This window comes from Salmo salar, chromosome ssa10 (genome assembly GCF_905237065.1).
Source record: "Salmo salar chromosome ssa10, Ssal_v3.1, whole genome shotgun sequence".
NCBI lineage: Eukaryota > Metazoa > Chordata > Actinopteri > Salmoniformes > Salmonidae > Salmo > Salmo salar.
The window spans coordinates 42,431,284-42,445,267 of record NC_059451.1 but is presented as its reverse complement, the minus strand read 5'-3'; the positions used below and the strand labels follow the sequence as shown (position 1 = coordinate 42,445,267).

Here is a 13,984-nt window from a genome sequence, read left to right as displayed (position 1 = left end):
GATCCACAAGTGATTTGTTTAGTACTAGATTTATCCAGTGACACCTATAAAATCAATTTGCGTCATCAAAGATAGAGCTGATTTGAGAAGTCTGCAGCCGGGGTGAGTTAGTTGTAGCCACTATAGGGCAGCAGAGGACACTTGAGAAGTCTGTGTTGAGGCCCCCACCACACAGCCATCGACATGGTGATTGTAACCAACAAACAGGGAAATCACCAGAAGCATAACCAATACTTTATGCTCAAGAGTAAACTAACTGTATACCTATGTTGATTTGGAGAAAAGTGGTAAATTTAGGAGTATATTTAGTTTTCACTCTTGTGATACGTGGTGTGTGCCTTTATTGTTGCCCAGTGGACGTGGTTAAAAGGATGCAGTGATGGAGTCATTGGGAGAGTTTCGCTGTCCGCTGTGTATGGTATTCCTCTCCCTCCGACTCCCGGAGAAACATAAAGCATTGTTCTGTATCGGGAGCAGCATTGGAGATCCCGTGGTGCTAAGACAAGGGCAGCCAGAGCGCAAGGGGATCTATCCAAAACCGGCACGCACCCATAATCTTATATGAGTAAGTCCGTTGGCTCTTCTGTTGTAGTGTGTGTTTCTGTCTAACATTGATTGTTTCTGACAGCTGAGAGAGCAGAGGGGTTTGCCCCTCCGGAACATGCAGGGGAGGGCCAATGCCACAGCATGGAGGGCTGGGAGAGAAGACAACCTACAGGGCAGTGTGTCAGAGAGTCTAGCCTTGAGGAACCTCACTGACGAGGTGCCTACCAACGCTCAATCCCACCCATCTAGTCATGCAATACAACTTATAGTCATCTTGATAGTCCCTTTAATATTAAAGAATATTACTTAACATACAGACAAATATCATGCTTTAATTTATCAGTTTCACAAGCTGAGGATGTTGATTGAGGAGAGCATGCCCAACCTGCCTAAATGACCCACTGAGACAGAGTGTCTGGAGATCAAGGTTTCAGGGAGGCAGTGGGGCCACAGGGAGAGGCTAAGAAAGCTGGCAGAGCACCATGACCGCCAGCTGGCAGAGATACAGGCCCACAACCACTTCCTGGAGCAACAGAGAGTGGGTAAGTAAGTTGCCGTAGACATAGAGAGTTTACACACCAATAAAATACGTGTACAGACAAATAAATACTGTAGATTGTATCTGATGATGCTGTTCTCCCATGTAGAACACGGGCTAATATGGAGACAGATTGACACCATACAACACAGAAAAAACAACACACACTATAGATACCGTTATGCAAAGCAAGCAACAGTGTGAGTAATTCAACACACTTTCACTTTGTGTGTGTTTGTCAGAGATAGTGAGGCAGCTTGGGGCCCTGTCAGGGAAGGGCAGCACGGCCCACCTGGAGACTATGCTGCTGGAGCTAAGGGCTCACAAGGAGTTGAACAGTCTCAGAGACCAGATCACCACCCTGCAGCCGGGTTGAGTTAGTTGTAGCCACTAGAGGGCAGCAGAGGACACTCTCACAACAGGCCTGCGGAACAGGTCGCATGGTAGTCCCTCCCTGTTTCAGTCCATGTACCTCCGTTTGGTGGCTAATGACCTTGACCCTGATGTGTTATAGATGTCTGTCCGAAAAATAAATAAATATGTTCTTCTGTGCTCTTCATAGGGTCAAAGAGGTTAGGTCTGACTCACACAGCCCTACCCTGCCTGAGGACACGAAGGGACATGTCAACTTTGACCTCATATACTCTGTGGATGGCCCCCTCTCCTCCCAAATAAGGTACATATGTCTTAGCGTACAGCTCTGATTAAACAGATGAATAGGTTACTTCATGGTAGAGATAGTACCACCTCTATGCAGTAGTATCAGCTATAGTGTGATCATCGATGCACCTGTTATTAGTGCCAGATTAGTAGCTCTTATGACATAAAAAAAACATGTTTTTATTGTCACATACATGTGTTTTACAGGGTCAGCCGTAGTAGTAAAACGTGCCTCTAGGAAATTAGGGTTAAGTGCCTTGCTCAAGGGCACATCAACAGATTTTTCACCTTGTCGGCTCGGGTATTCAAACCAGCAACCTTTCTGTTAATGGCCCATCGCTCTAACTGCTAGGCTACCTGCCGTCTGACGTTAGCATGCAACACCCCAATCAGTGCAGTAGGAGCAATGTATTACTATCCTGTTCCCTATCTGTATCTATGACTGTGTTTGACTGTGGCTGTGTGTGTTGGTATGACAGAGCTCTGAGGCTGGCCTACATGCAGTCCGGTGGATCTGTTCCAGCCGTTCTGGCCCAGGTGCATGCCTGCAGGCTGAGGCCCACACTCTGGAGCAGCAGGCCCAACCTGGGGCTGAAACCAGCTGCAGGAGGAAGAGTGAGTGTCAGTCCTGCATGGTCTCTCATTGGGGTATGGAGGGTGTCACATTTTATGCGTTGTTTCCACCTTCAGTGATTTGTGTCTATTGTTCATGTGTACCAGTGACTTCCGAAAGTATTGTTGTGTTATAGCCTGAATTCAAAATGGATTTTTTTTAAATGCTCACCAATCTACAAACAATACCCCATAATGACGAAGTGAAAACATTGTTTTCAGTCATTTTTTCAAATGTATTGAAAATTAAATACAGAAATACAGTGAGCTTCAAAAATATTGGGACAGTGAATGTTTTGTTTTTGTTTGTAATGATGTAATGACTATGAGGTTAAAGTGCAGACTGTCAGCTTTAATTTCAGGGTATTTTCATCCATATTTGGTCAACCGTTTAGAAGTTACAGCACTTTCTGTACATAGTCCCCCCATTTTAGGGGACCAAAAGTATTGAGACAAATCCACTTACATGTGTATTAAAGTAGTCAAAGTGAAGTATTTGGTCCCATATTCATAGCATGCAATAACTACATCAAGCTTGTGCCTGTACACATTTGTTGGATGCATATGCTCTTTGTTTTGGTTGTGTTTCAGATAATTTTTTCCCCAATAGAAATGAATGGTAAATAGTGTATTGTGTCTTTTTGCAGTCACTTTTATTGTAAATAAGAATACAATATGTTTCTAAACACTTTTAAGTAATGTGGGTACTACCATGTTAAGAATAATTCTGAATGAATCTTGAATAATGATTAGTGAGAAAGTTAGACACACAAATATTATACCCCTCAAAAATGCTAAACTCCCCTGTTATTGTAATGGTGAGAGGTTAGCATGTCTTGGGGGTATGATATTTCTACCCACCCCTTCTCTCCCTCTCTCTCTGCCCAGAGATGAAGCATCCTCACCGGGCTGGGAACTCAGAGGTCCTCGCTGTGGAGCAGGAGAACCAGAGACTGGAGGAAGAGATCTTCAGGATACAATTGGCCAGGGAGAAACACTGCGGGGAATACGGTGGGTTGTCCTCTCCATCTAATCTTTGTCATGAATATAACATACGCATCATTCTATACATAGAGAGGCAACATTGCTGATAAACAATGACAGTAAGGAGTTACCACATTGTTACGTCATGCCAATAAAGCGAATTGAATTGAATACAGTGATCACCACGGGATGTATAGAATTAGAATACATGGAATTAGAATTCACTCTAATGATTCTAGAATTATTTTAATTCGATGGGATTCTATGTTCCCCTGATCCAGTAGCAGTGGGGTCTGAGCTCCATCAGATCCAGATAGAACACACCCACCACATGGCCAGCATCCAGGCTGAGATCAAGAGCCTTCACAGGGAGGTAGAGGGGGCAGAGAAGCTCCCAGGAACCAGAGGCTGCTCCCACCCCTTCCACCTCCACCCCTGTTCCCTGCCCTGCCCTGCCAGCCATGCACCATCCCCTGGCCCAGATTCATGCTCCTCCAGCCCTGGTAAAGCTGTGACATAAATATTGCTTTCGTCTATCCAGTTCTCTATGATCAGTGAAAATTATGTGAACAAAAGAAGACCCATATAGTATATCCACCCTATGTTCCTGTTACAGACCCAGCCCAGACCCCATTCCTCTCCCTACGACCCTGCGTGAGTCCATTATGACATCTATGTTGTCTTTAAGACAATTTGAGATTTCTATATTAGTCAAATTAAACCCTTCCTTTACTTACAATTATTAGAGACTATTTTATTGTCTCTAACACATTTTTAACTCTCTACAGGTGTTCAGGTATGAAATACCTCTAAACTACTCTAAACCCTGTTGGTTTGCAGGGCTGGTTTCATGGTCTTCTATGACCTGGTGCTGGGGTTAGATGCCATGCTGAGGGTTCTGCGTCTAGTGCCTGGTCTCTACTCTGGGGGCCAGGAGGTGGGGCGTCCTACTCCACTGCTCCCTGTGAAGTGCCAGCTTGGAGGGGGTCTGCCTTACTCCCACACTGTGCCCCCCGGGAACTATGTCCCACTGGCAATCAAACAGCCTATGCCCAGGTAAGCACTGCACCCTGAGAAGAAAAAGTAACTGTGAAACTAACCCGTAGCATGTTGGCTGGGGTACATCAGTGACATCACACCTTCCCTTACAGAGAGACAGACTTGTCTCTTGCTCTGTTAGCTCAGTTTGCCTTTGAGTTGTGTGTGTTGTTCAGAAGGTCGCCGTTCGTGCCCACCCGGTTTGGAGCAAAAGGCACTTTGTTACATTTGTCTAAGACAAAACTCTCTCTCTTCAGGATGCAGCCGTCTCCCTCCTTGTCTTTGATGGTTGAGCTCCAGGCTGCTGGGGGTCTGGACGCCTACGTTCAGGAGGTCCAGAGGCTGGTGTCCCAGGGCTGGAGCTCTTCAACCAGCACAACTAGTTCCAGAGCGGGTACTCGAGGGTCCCAGTACGTGCCCTCCTTGTCCGACCCTTCCTTAGCCCAGGCCAGCTGAACTCAGTTCCCAAGGTGAGGGTAGACACCTGTCTGGCTGACTGCCAGTGGTTAGAATTAAGTTGGATTGGAATATCCATTCTACGTAATGATGGCTTAAAATTACAAAGAATATCATTACAGGTGATGACATAGGCTACAGTTGAAATCGGAAGTTTACATACACTTAAGTTGGAGTCATTAAAACTTGTTTTTCAACCACTCCACAAATGTCTCCACAAGTTTTGGTTTCCAATCTCCCTGCAACTCTTCAAGGAAACACACTCCTTACCATGTCAACATTACAGCTGTCAGCAGCCAGTTAATTTCTCTCTCTCCTTCCCTACACTGATCACAAGGACCCTCCCCCCATGGAGGAACCAAATCAGAGGTGAGAAAGAGAGATGTTGTGGGATGGAATCTCTTCCTCACCTCTGATGATGATGACTATGATGATTTAAGCATTTGGTAATCAGTAAAGGAATACTAATTCAGTCTGGAGAGTTGTGTGTCTTCATTTGATCACTTCCATTGATTGTTGTAAGTCAAATCAACTGTTAATGGTTGCATACACATATTTAGCAGATGTTATTGTGGGTGTAGCGAAATGCTTGTGTTCCTAGCTCCAACAGTGCAGTAATATCTAGCAATTCACAACAATACACACAAATCTAAAAGGAAAAGAATGGAATTAAGAAATATATAAAGATTAGGAAGAGCAATATCGGAGAGGCATTGACTAGAATACAGTATAATACAGTACATACATATGAAATTAGTAAAACCGTATGTAAACATTATTAAAGTGACCAGTGATTCCATGTCTATGTACATAGTGCAGTAGTTATGTGGAAGTCTTCTTCATTTTATGAATAAAAACTTGTTTAAATTGTTTGTTTTCTATTATGGTAATGATTATGGTAATGATGACATCTATTATGGTAATAATAACATAAACTCAATCCAAATAACTTCACAGATCTTCATTGTAAAGGGTTTAAACACTGTTTCCCATGCTTGTTTAATGAACCATAAACAATTAATGAACAAGTACCTGTGGAACAGTCATTAAGACACTAACAGCTTACAGACGGCAGGCAATTAAGGTCACAGTTATGAAAACTTAGGACACTAAAGAGGCCTTTCTACTGACTTTGAAAAACACCAAAAGAAAGATGCCTAGGGTCCCTGCTCATCTGTGTGAACGTGCCTTAGGCATGCTGCAAGGAGGCATGAGGACTGCAGATGTGGCTAGGGCAATAAATTGCAACGTCTGTACTGTGAGACACCTAAGACAGCTCTACAGGGAGACAGGACGGACAGCTGATCGTCCTCGCAGTGGCAGACCACCTGTAACAACACCTGCACAGGATCGGTACATCCAAACATCACACCTGCGGGACAGGTACAAGATGTCAACAACAACTGCCCGAGTTACACCAGGAACCCTCTATCAGTGCTCAGACTGTCCGCTATAGGCTGAGAGAGACTGGACTGAGGGCTTGTAGGCCTGTTGTAAGGCAGGTCCTCACTAGACATCACCGGCAACAACGTTGCCTATGGGCACAAACCCACCATCGCTGGACCAGACAGGACTGGCAGAAAGTGCTCTTCACTGACGGGTTTTGTCTCACCAGGGGTGATGGTCGGATTCGCGTTTATCATCAAAGGAATGAGCGTTACACCGAGGCCTGTACTCTGGAGCAGGATCGATATGGAGGTGGAGGATCTGTCATGGTCTGGGGCGGTGTGTCACAGTATCATCGCACTGAGCTTGTTGTCATTGCAGGAAGTCTCAACGCTGTACGTTACAAGGAAGACATCCTCCTCCCTCATGTGGTACCCTTATTGCAGGCTCATCTGGACATGACCCTCCAGCATGACAATGCCACCAGCCATACTGCTCGTTCTGTGCGTGATTTCCTGCAAGACAGGAATGTCAGTGTTCTGCCATGGCCAGCGAAGAGCCTGGATCTCAATTCCATTGAGCACGTCTGGGACCTGTTGGATCGGAGGGTGAGGGCTAGGGCCATTCCCCCCCAGAAATGTCTGGGAACTTGCAGGTGCCTTGGTGGAAGAGTGGGGTAACATCTCACAGGAAGAACTGCCAAATCTGGTGCAGTCCATGAGGAGGAGATGCACTGCAGTACTTAATGCAGCTGGTGGCCACACCAGATACTGACTGTTACTTTTGATTTTGACCTACCCTTTGTTCAGGGACACATTATTCCATTTCTGTTAGTCACATGTCTGTGGAAGTTATTCAGTTTATGTCTCAGTTGTTGAATCTTGTTATATTCATACAAATATTTACACATGTTAATTTTGCTGAAAATAAACGCAGTTGACTGTGACAGGACATTTCTTTTTTTGCTGAGTTTAGCTCAAGTACAGGTACTACAGTTGAAGTCGGAAGTTTACGTACACCTTAGCCAAATACATTTAAACTCAGTTTTTAAAAATTCCCTGTCTTAGGTCAGTTAGGATCACCACTTTATTTTAAGAAAATGAAATGTCAGAATAATAGTAGAGAGAATGATTTATTTGAGATTTTATTTCTTTCATCACATTCCCAGTGGGTCAGAATTTTACTTTCACTCAATTAGTATTTGGTAGCATTGCCTTTAAATTGTTTAACTTGGGTCAAACGTTTCGGGTAGCCTTCCACAAGCTTTCCACAATAAGTTGGGTGAATTTTGTCCCATTCCTCCTGACAGAGCTGGTGTAACTGAGTCAGGTAGGCTTCTTTGCTCGCACACACTTTTTCAGCTCTGCCCACAACTTTTCTATATGATTGAGGTCAGGGCTTTGTGATGGCCAATCTAATACCTTGACTTGACTTTGTTGTCCTTAAGCCATTTTGCCACAACTTTGGAAGTATGCTTGGGTCATTGTCCATTTGGAAGACCCATTTGCAACCAAGCTTCAACTTCCTGACTGATGTCTTGAAATGTTGCTTCAATATATCCACATAATTGTCCTTCCTCATGTAGCCATCTATTTTGTGAAGTGCACCAGTCCCTCCTGCAGCAAAACACCCCCACAACATGATGCTGCCACCCCCGTGCTTCACGGTTGGGATGGTGTTCTTCGGCTTGCAAGCCTCCCCTTTTTTCCTCCAAACATAACGATGGTCATTATGGCCAAACAGTTCTATTTTTGTTTCATCAGACCAGAGGACAATTCTCCAAAAAGTACGATCTTTGTCACCATGTGCAGTTGCAAACTGTAGTCTGGCTTTTTTATGGCGGTTTTGGAGCAGTGGCTTCTTCCTTGCTGAGCGGCCTTTCAGGTTATGTCAATATAGGACTCGTTTTACTGTTGATATAGATACTTTTGTACCTATTTCCTCCAGCCTCTTCACAAGGTCCTTTGCTGTTGTTCTGGGATTGATTTGCACTTTTCGCACCAAAGTACGTTCATCTCTAGGAGACAGAACGCATCTCCTTCCTGAGCGTTATGACAGCTGCGTTGTCCCATGGTGTTTATACTTGCGTACTATTGTTTGTACAGATAAACGTGGTACCTTCAGGTGTTTGGAAATCGCTCCCAAGGATGAACCAGACTTGTGGAGGTCTCCAATTTGTTTTCTGAGGTCTTTGCTAATTTTGAAGGTAGGCCTTGAAATACATCCACAGGGCACCTCCAGTTGACTCAAATTATGTCAATTAGCCTATCAGAAGTTTCTAAAGCCATGACGGAATTTTCTAGAATTTTCCAAGCTGTTTAAAGGCACAGTCAATTTAGTGTATGTAAACTTCTGACCCACTGGAATTGTGGTAAGTGAAATAATATGTCTGTAAACAATTGCTGGAAAAATTACTTGTGTCATGGACAAAGTAGACAGACTTGCCAAAACTATAGTTTGTTGACAAGAAATTTGTGGAGTGGTTGAAAAACAAGTTTTAATGACTCCAACCTAAGTGTATGTAAACTTCCGACTTCAACTGTATCTAATTTAGCTGTAATCTCTAATACATTTTCACAACACACATTTCCAGTGAGATCAATCCCTTGCTTCTTGGAGGAAGAAGACGTAGAGAAGTGTTGGGTGTCATTGTGGACAGGGTGAGGGGAGCACCTCAGGGAGGGAAGCCCCTGCACATTGACCCGGTACCAGTACCCCTGTATTGCCTTGTTATTGTATGTACAATTCTTGTGTTACTTTTGATTGATTTGATATATATTTTTATTTCTTGAACTGCATTGTTGGTTAAGGGCTTGTAAGTAAACATTTCACTGTGAGTTCTACACCGGTTGTATTTGCGGCATGTGACAAATAGCATTTGATTTGAAGCCTTTGACTGACAGGATACAGCCAGAGGACTGGAAAGGTGAGCCAAAGCCCGGGGAATTATCTGTGTGTGTGAGGAGGGGTGTTAAATGTTGTACCTTGTAGTGATGTGGGATTATCAATCTCTATGTGTTTGTCTGTATCAGTCTTCTGGGCAGACAGGGTATATGTCTATCTGTGAGGCAGGTTTGAGAGCCTCATCAGACTTTATTTTCCCTACTTGTTGCCTCTCACAGGTGCTAATGTGTGGGGACTCAGGATTCCACTGCTGCACTTCCACAGCACGTTACTCCATAACATATGGTGACTTCATCTTTGGGGAATCCCTTTGAGCTGTATGGTGATGATGCTGTGGTCAGACTGCAAATCTACAGTGGAGATTAGGCACCACCGCTCTTACCCCTGACCCACGTTTAGCCCCCTCCATCACTCCCTCCAAGGACTGCTTCCAGGTCAGCCTTCTCCACCTGGTGTTCCTTTGATTTTATTGATCAATTAATCAATTATTACACTATGACTGGTAGACCATCTTTGGGCCTCTGTATCAGTTATGTGTTACTGCTTTGTGACAGGTGTCTGTGGATGGAGCCTTGGACCTCCCAGGGTCAGGCTATACCCTAGATCTCTGCTCCCCTCAGCCCCGCTGGAGCCTTCTTCCATGGGTCCCGCTGGGTGGCCCAAGGTCCCCCAACACCCATCCTCCACCTAGACCCCAGCAGCAGCCTGACTGCACCCCAATGGACAGACGGATTCAAGGTAGCCAGACTCATCTATCTGGTGGGCTACTAATCACAGTCCTACTAGGGTTAGGCTCTGGTCACATCCTTGAACTGCATTTTGTAATGCTCATCACATCTGAGGACTGGGTGAGATGGGTACAATACTACTTTTTAATGTCCATATGTTACAGAGAACTTAACAACTTTTGCTCAATTCAACCCTGTAAGTACATAAGTGAGTTATTAAATTCTACTAACCAATTTTACTGAGACTAAGAAAAGACAACCTATATTCTGAAAGCCCCCACATCACTCAATCTGCTCCTATGAATGAACCTGTAGGGCAACCACCCTTTACTCTACACTGCACCTTAGAGACTGCTGCCCTATGTACATAATCATTGAACACTAGTCACTTTAATGTTGACATACTGTATTCTATTCTTTGAACACTAAATGTTTACATGCTGTTTTACCCACTTTATACAGTGCATTCGGACAGTATTCAGACCCCTTGACTTTTTCCACATTTTGTTACATCATAGCCTTATTCTAAAATGGATTAAATAAAAAAATGTTCCTCATAAATCTACACACAATACCCCATAATGACGAAGCGAAAACAGTTTTTTTGACATTTTTGCAAATGTATGATTTAAAAAAAAACAGAAATACCTTATTTACGTAAGTATTCAGACCATTTGCTATGAGAATCGAAATTGAGCTAAGGTGAATCCTGTTTTCATTGATCATGTTTTTACAACTTGGAGTCCACCTGTGATAAATTCTATTGATTGGACATGATTTGGAAAGGCACACACCTGTCTATATAAAGGTCCCACAGTTGACAGTGCATGTCAGAGCAAAAACCAAGCCATGAGGTTGAAGGAATTGTCTGTTGAGCTCCGAGACAGGATTGTGTCGAGGCACAGATCTGGGGAAGGGTACCAAAACATGTCTGCAGCATTGAAGGTCCCCAAGAACACAGTTTGGAACCACCAAGACTCTTCCTAGAGCTGGCCGCCCAGCCAAACTGAGTAATCTGGGGAGAAGGGCCTTGGTCAGAAAGGTGACCAGGAACCTGATGGTCACTCTGACAGAGCTCCAGAGTTCCTCTATGGAGGTGTAAGAACCTTCCAGAAGGACAACCATCTCTGCAGCACTCCACCAGTCAGGCCTTTATGGTAGAGTGGCCAGACGGAAGGCACTCCTCAGTAAAAGGCACATGACAGCCCACTTGGAGTTTGCCAAAAGGCACCTAAACAACTCTCAGACCATGAGAAACAAGCTTCTCTGGTCTGATGAAACCAAGATTCAATTCTTTGGCCTGAATGCCAACCATCACATCTGGAGGAAACCAGGCACCATCCCTACGGTGAAGCATGGGGGTGGCAGCATCATGCTTTGGGGATGTTTTTCAGCGGTAGGGACTGGGAGACTAGTCAGGATCGAGGGATGGATGAGCGGAGCAAAGTACAGAGACCCTTGATGAAAACCTGCTGTAGAGTGCTAATGACCACAGACTGGAGCGAAGGTTCACCTTCCAACAGGACAACAACCCTAAGCACACAGCCAAGACAACGCAGGAGTGGCTTCGGGACAAGTCTCAATGTCCTTGAGTGGCCTAGCCAGAGCCCGGACTTGAACCCGATCGAACATCTGTGGAGAGACCTGAAAATAGCTGTGCAGCGACGCCCCCATCCAACCTCACAGAGCTTGAGAGGATCTGCAGAGAAGAATGGGAGAAACTCCCTAAATACAGGTGTGTTATGACTATGAAAAGCCAACTGACATTTACTCCTGAGGTGCTGACCTGCTGCACCCTCGACAACCACTGTGATTATTATTTGACCCTGCTGGTCATCTATGAACATTTGAACATATTGGCCATGTTCTGTTATAATCTCCACCCGGTACAGCCAGAAGAGGACTGGCCACCCCTCATAGCCTGGTTCCTCTCTAGGTTTCTTCCTAGGTTCTGTCCTTTCTAGACAAGTTTTCCTAGGCACCGTGCTTCTACACTTGCATTGCTTGCTGTTTGGGGTTTTAGGCTGGGTTTCTGTAGAGCACTTTGAGATATCAGCTGATGTAAGAAGGGCTTCATAAATCCATTTAATGTGTGTCAAGCTTGTAGTGTCATACCCAAGAAGACTCAAGGCTGTAATCACTGCCAAAGGTCCTTCAACAAAGTACTGAGTAAAGGGTCTGAACACTTATGTAAATGTGATATCATTTTTTAAATTTTATTATGGGGTATTGTGTGTAGATTGATGAGAAAATGCACTGTATGTACACTACATACAAAAGTATGTGGACACCTGGTTGTCGAACATCTCATTCCAAAATCATGGGCATTGATATTGATTTGGTCCCTCCTTTGTTGCTATAACAGCCTCCACTCTTCTGGGAAGGCTTTCCTTCGTTCTTCTGGCATCCGCCAAACCCAGATTAGTCCGTCGGACTGCCAGATGGTGAAGCGTGATTCATAACTCCAGAGAACATGTTTCCACTGCTCCAGAGTCCAATGGCGGCGAGCTTTACACCACTCCAACTGACGCTTGGCATTGCACATGGTGATTTTAGGCTTGTGTGCAGCTTCTCGGCCATGGAAACCCATTTCATGAAGCTGCCGACGAACAGTCCTTGTGCTGATGTTATTTCCATAGGCAGTTAGGAACTCGTCAGTGAGTGTTGCAACTGAGGATGGATGATTTTTCAGCACTCAGCAGTCCCATTCTGTGAGCTTGTGCAGCCTATCACTTTGCGGCTGAGCCATTGCTCCTTGATGTTTCCACTTAATAACCGCACTTAGTTGACCGAGGCAGCTCTAGCAAGGCAGAAATTTCACAAACTGACTTGTTGGAAAGGTGGCATCCTATGACAGTGCCATGTTGAAAGTCACTGAGCTCTTCAGTAAGGCCATTCTACTGCCAATGTTTGTCTATGGAGATTGCATGGATGTGTGCTCGCTTTTATAGACCTGTCACCAACAGGTGTGGCTGAAATAGCCAAATCCACAAATTTGAAGGGGTGTCCACATACTTTTGTATATAGTGTATTCTAGTCATGGCTCATCCTAGAACTACTGCTGTATACAATTTTTCCATTCATGTCTTTACACCATTATATATATATATATACTGCTCAAAAAAATAAAGGGAACACTTAAACAACACATCCTAGATCTGAATGAAAGAAATAATCTTATTAAATACTTTTTTCTTTACATAGTTGAATGTGCTGACAACAAAATCACACAAAAAGAATCAATGGAAATCCAATTTATCAACCCATGGAGGTCTGGATTTGGAGTCACACTCAAAATTAAAGTGGAAAACCACACTACAGGCTGATCCAACTTTGATGTAATGTCCTTAAAACAAGTCAAAATGAGGCTCAGTAGTGTGTGTGGCCTCCACGTGCCTGTATGACCTCCCTACAACGCCTGGGCATGCTCCTGATGAGGTGGCGGATGGTCTCCTCCCAGACCTGGACTAAAGCATCCGCCAACTCCTGGACAGTCTGTGGTGCAACGTGGCGTTGGTGGATGGAGCGAGACATGATGTCCCAGATGTGCTCAATTGGATTCAGGTCTGGGGAACGGGCGGGCCAGTCCATAGCATCAATGCCTTCCTCTTGCAGGAACTGCTGACACACTCCAGCCACATGAGGTCTAGCATTGTCTTGCATTAGGAGGAACCCAGGGCCAACCGCACCCGCATATGGTCTCACAAGGGGTCTGAGGATCTCATCTCGGTACCTAATGGCAGTCAGGCTCTGGCGAGCACATGGAGGGCTGTGCGGCCCCCCAAAGAAATGCCACCCCACACCATGACTGACCCACCGCCAAACCGGTCATGCTGGAAGATGTTGCAGGCAGCAGAACGTTCTCCACGGCGTCTCCAGACTCTGTCACGTGCTCAGTGTGAACCTGCTTTCATCTGTGAAGAGCACAGGGCGCCAGTGGCGAATTTGCCAATCTTGGTGTTCTCTGGCAAATGCCAAACGTCCTGCACGGTGTTGGGCTGTAAGCACAACCCCCACCTGTGGACGTCGGGCCCTCATACCACCCTCATGGAGTCTGTTTCTGACCGTTGGAGCAGACACATGCACATTTGTGGCCTGCTGGAGGTCATTTTGCAGGGCTCTGGCAGTGCTT

At 44.9% G+C, this 13,984-nt stretch overlaps 1 protein-coding gene across 1 annotated transcript; it reads left to right on the top strand.

Moving 5' to 3' along the window:
• Window positions 1-129: 129 nt before the first annotated feature.
• On the top strand, window positions 130-5,704 carry LOC106560474 (coiled-coil domain-containing protein 17). Its single transcript, XM_014123431.2, has 8 exons — window positions 130-1,088; window positions 1,647-1,760; window positions 2,224-2,359; window positions 3,245-3,367; window positions 3,625-3,843; window positions 3,957-3,994; window positions 4,181-4,396; window positions 4,636-5,704. Exons 5-8 carry the CDS (start codon window positions 3,802-3,804, stop codon window positions 4,832-4,834), a joined length of 495 nt encoding a protein of 164 aa, XP_013978906.2. The 5' UTR covers window positions 130-1,088; window positions 1,647-1,760; window positions 2,224-2,359; window positions 3,245-3,367; window positions 3,625-3,801; the 3' UTR covers window positions 4,835-5,704.
• The last annotated feature ends 8,280 nt before the right edge of the window (window positions 5,705-13,984 follow it).

Coding starts and splice junctions, on each gene's coding strand:
- LOC106560474 (XM_014123431.2), top strand. CDS start 3,802: ATGCACCATCCCCTGGCCCAGATTCATGCTCCTCCAGCCCTG. Junction 3,844..3,956: donor TTCATGCTCCTCCAGCCCTG/GTAAAGCTGTGA, acceptor TTCCTGTTACAG/ACCCAGCCCAGACCCCATTC. Junction 4,397..4,635: donor ATCAAACAGCCTATGCCCAG/GTAAGCACTGCA, acceptor CTCTCTCTTCAG/GATGCAGCCGTCTCCCTCCT.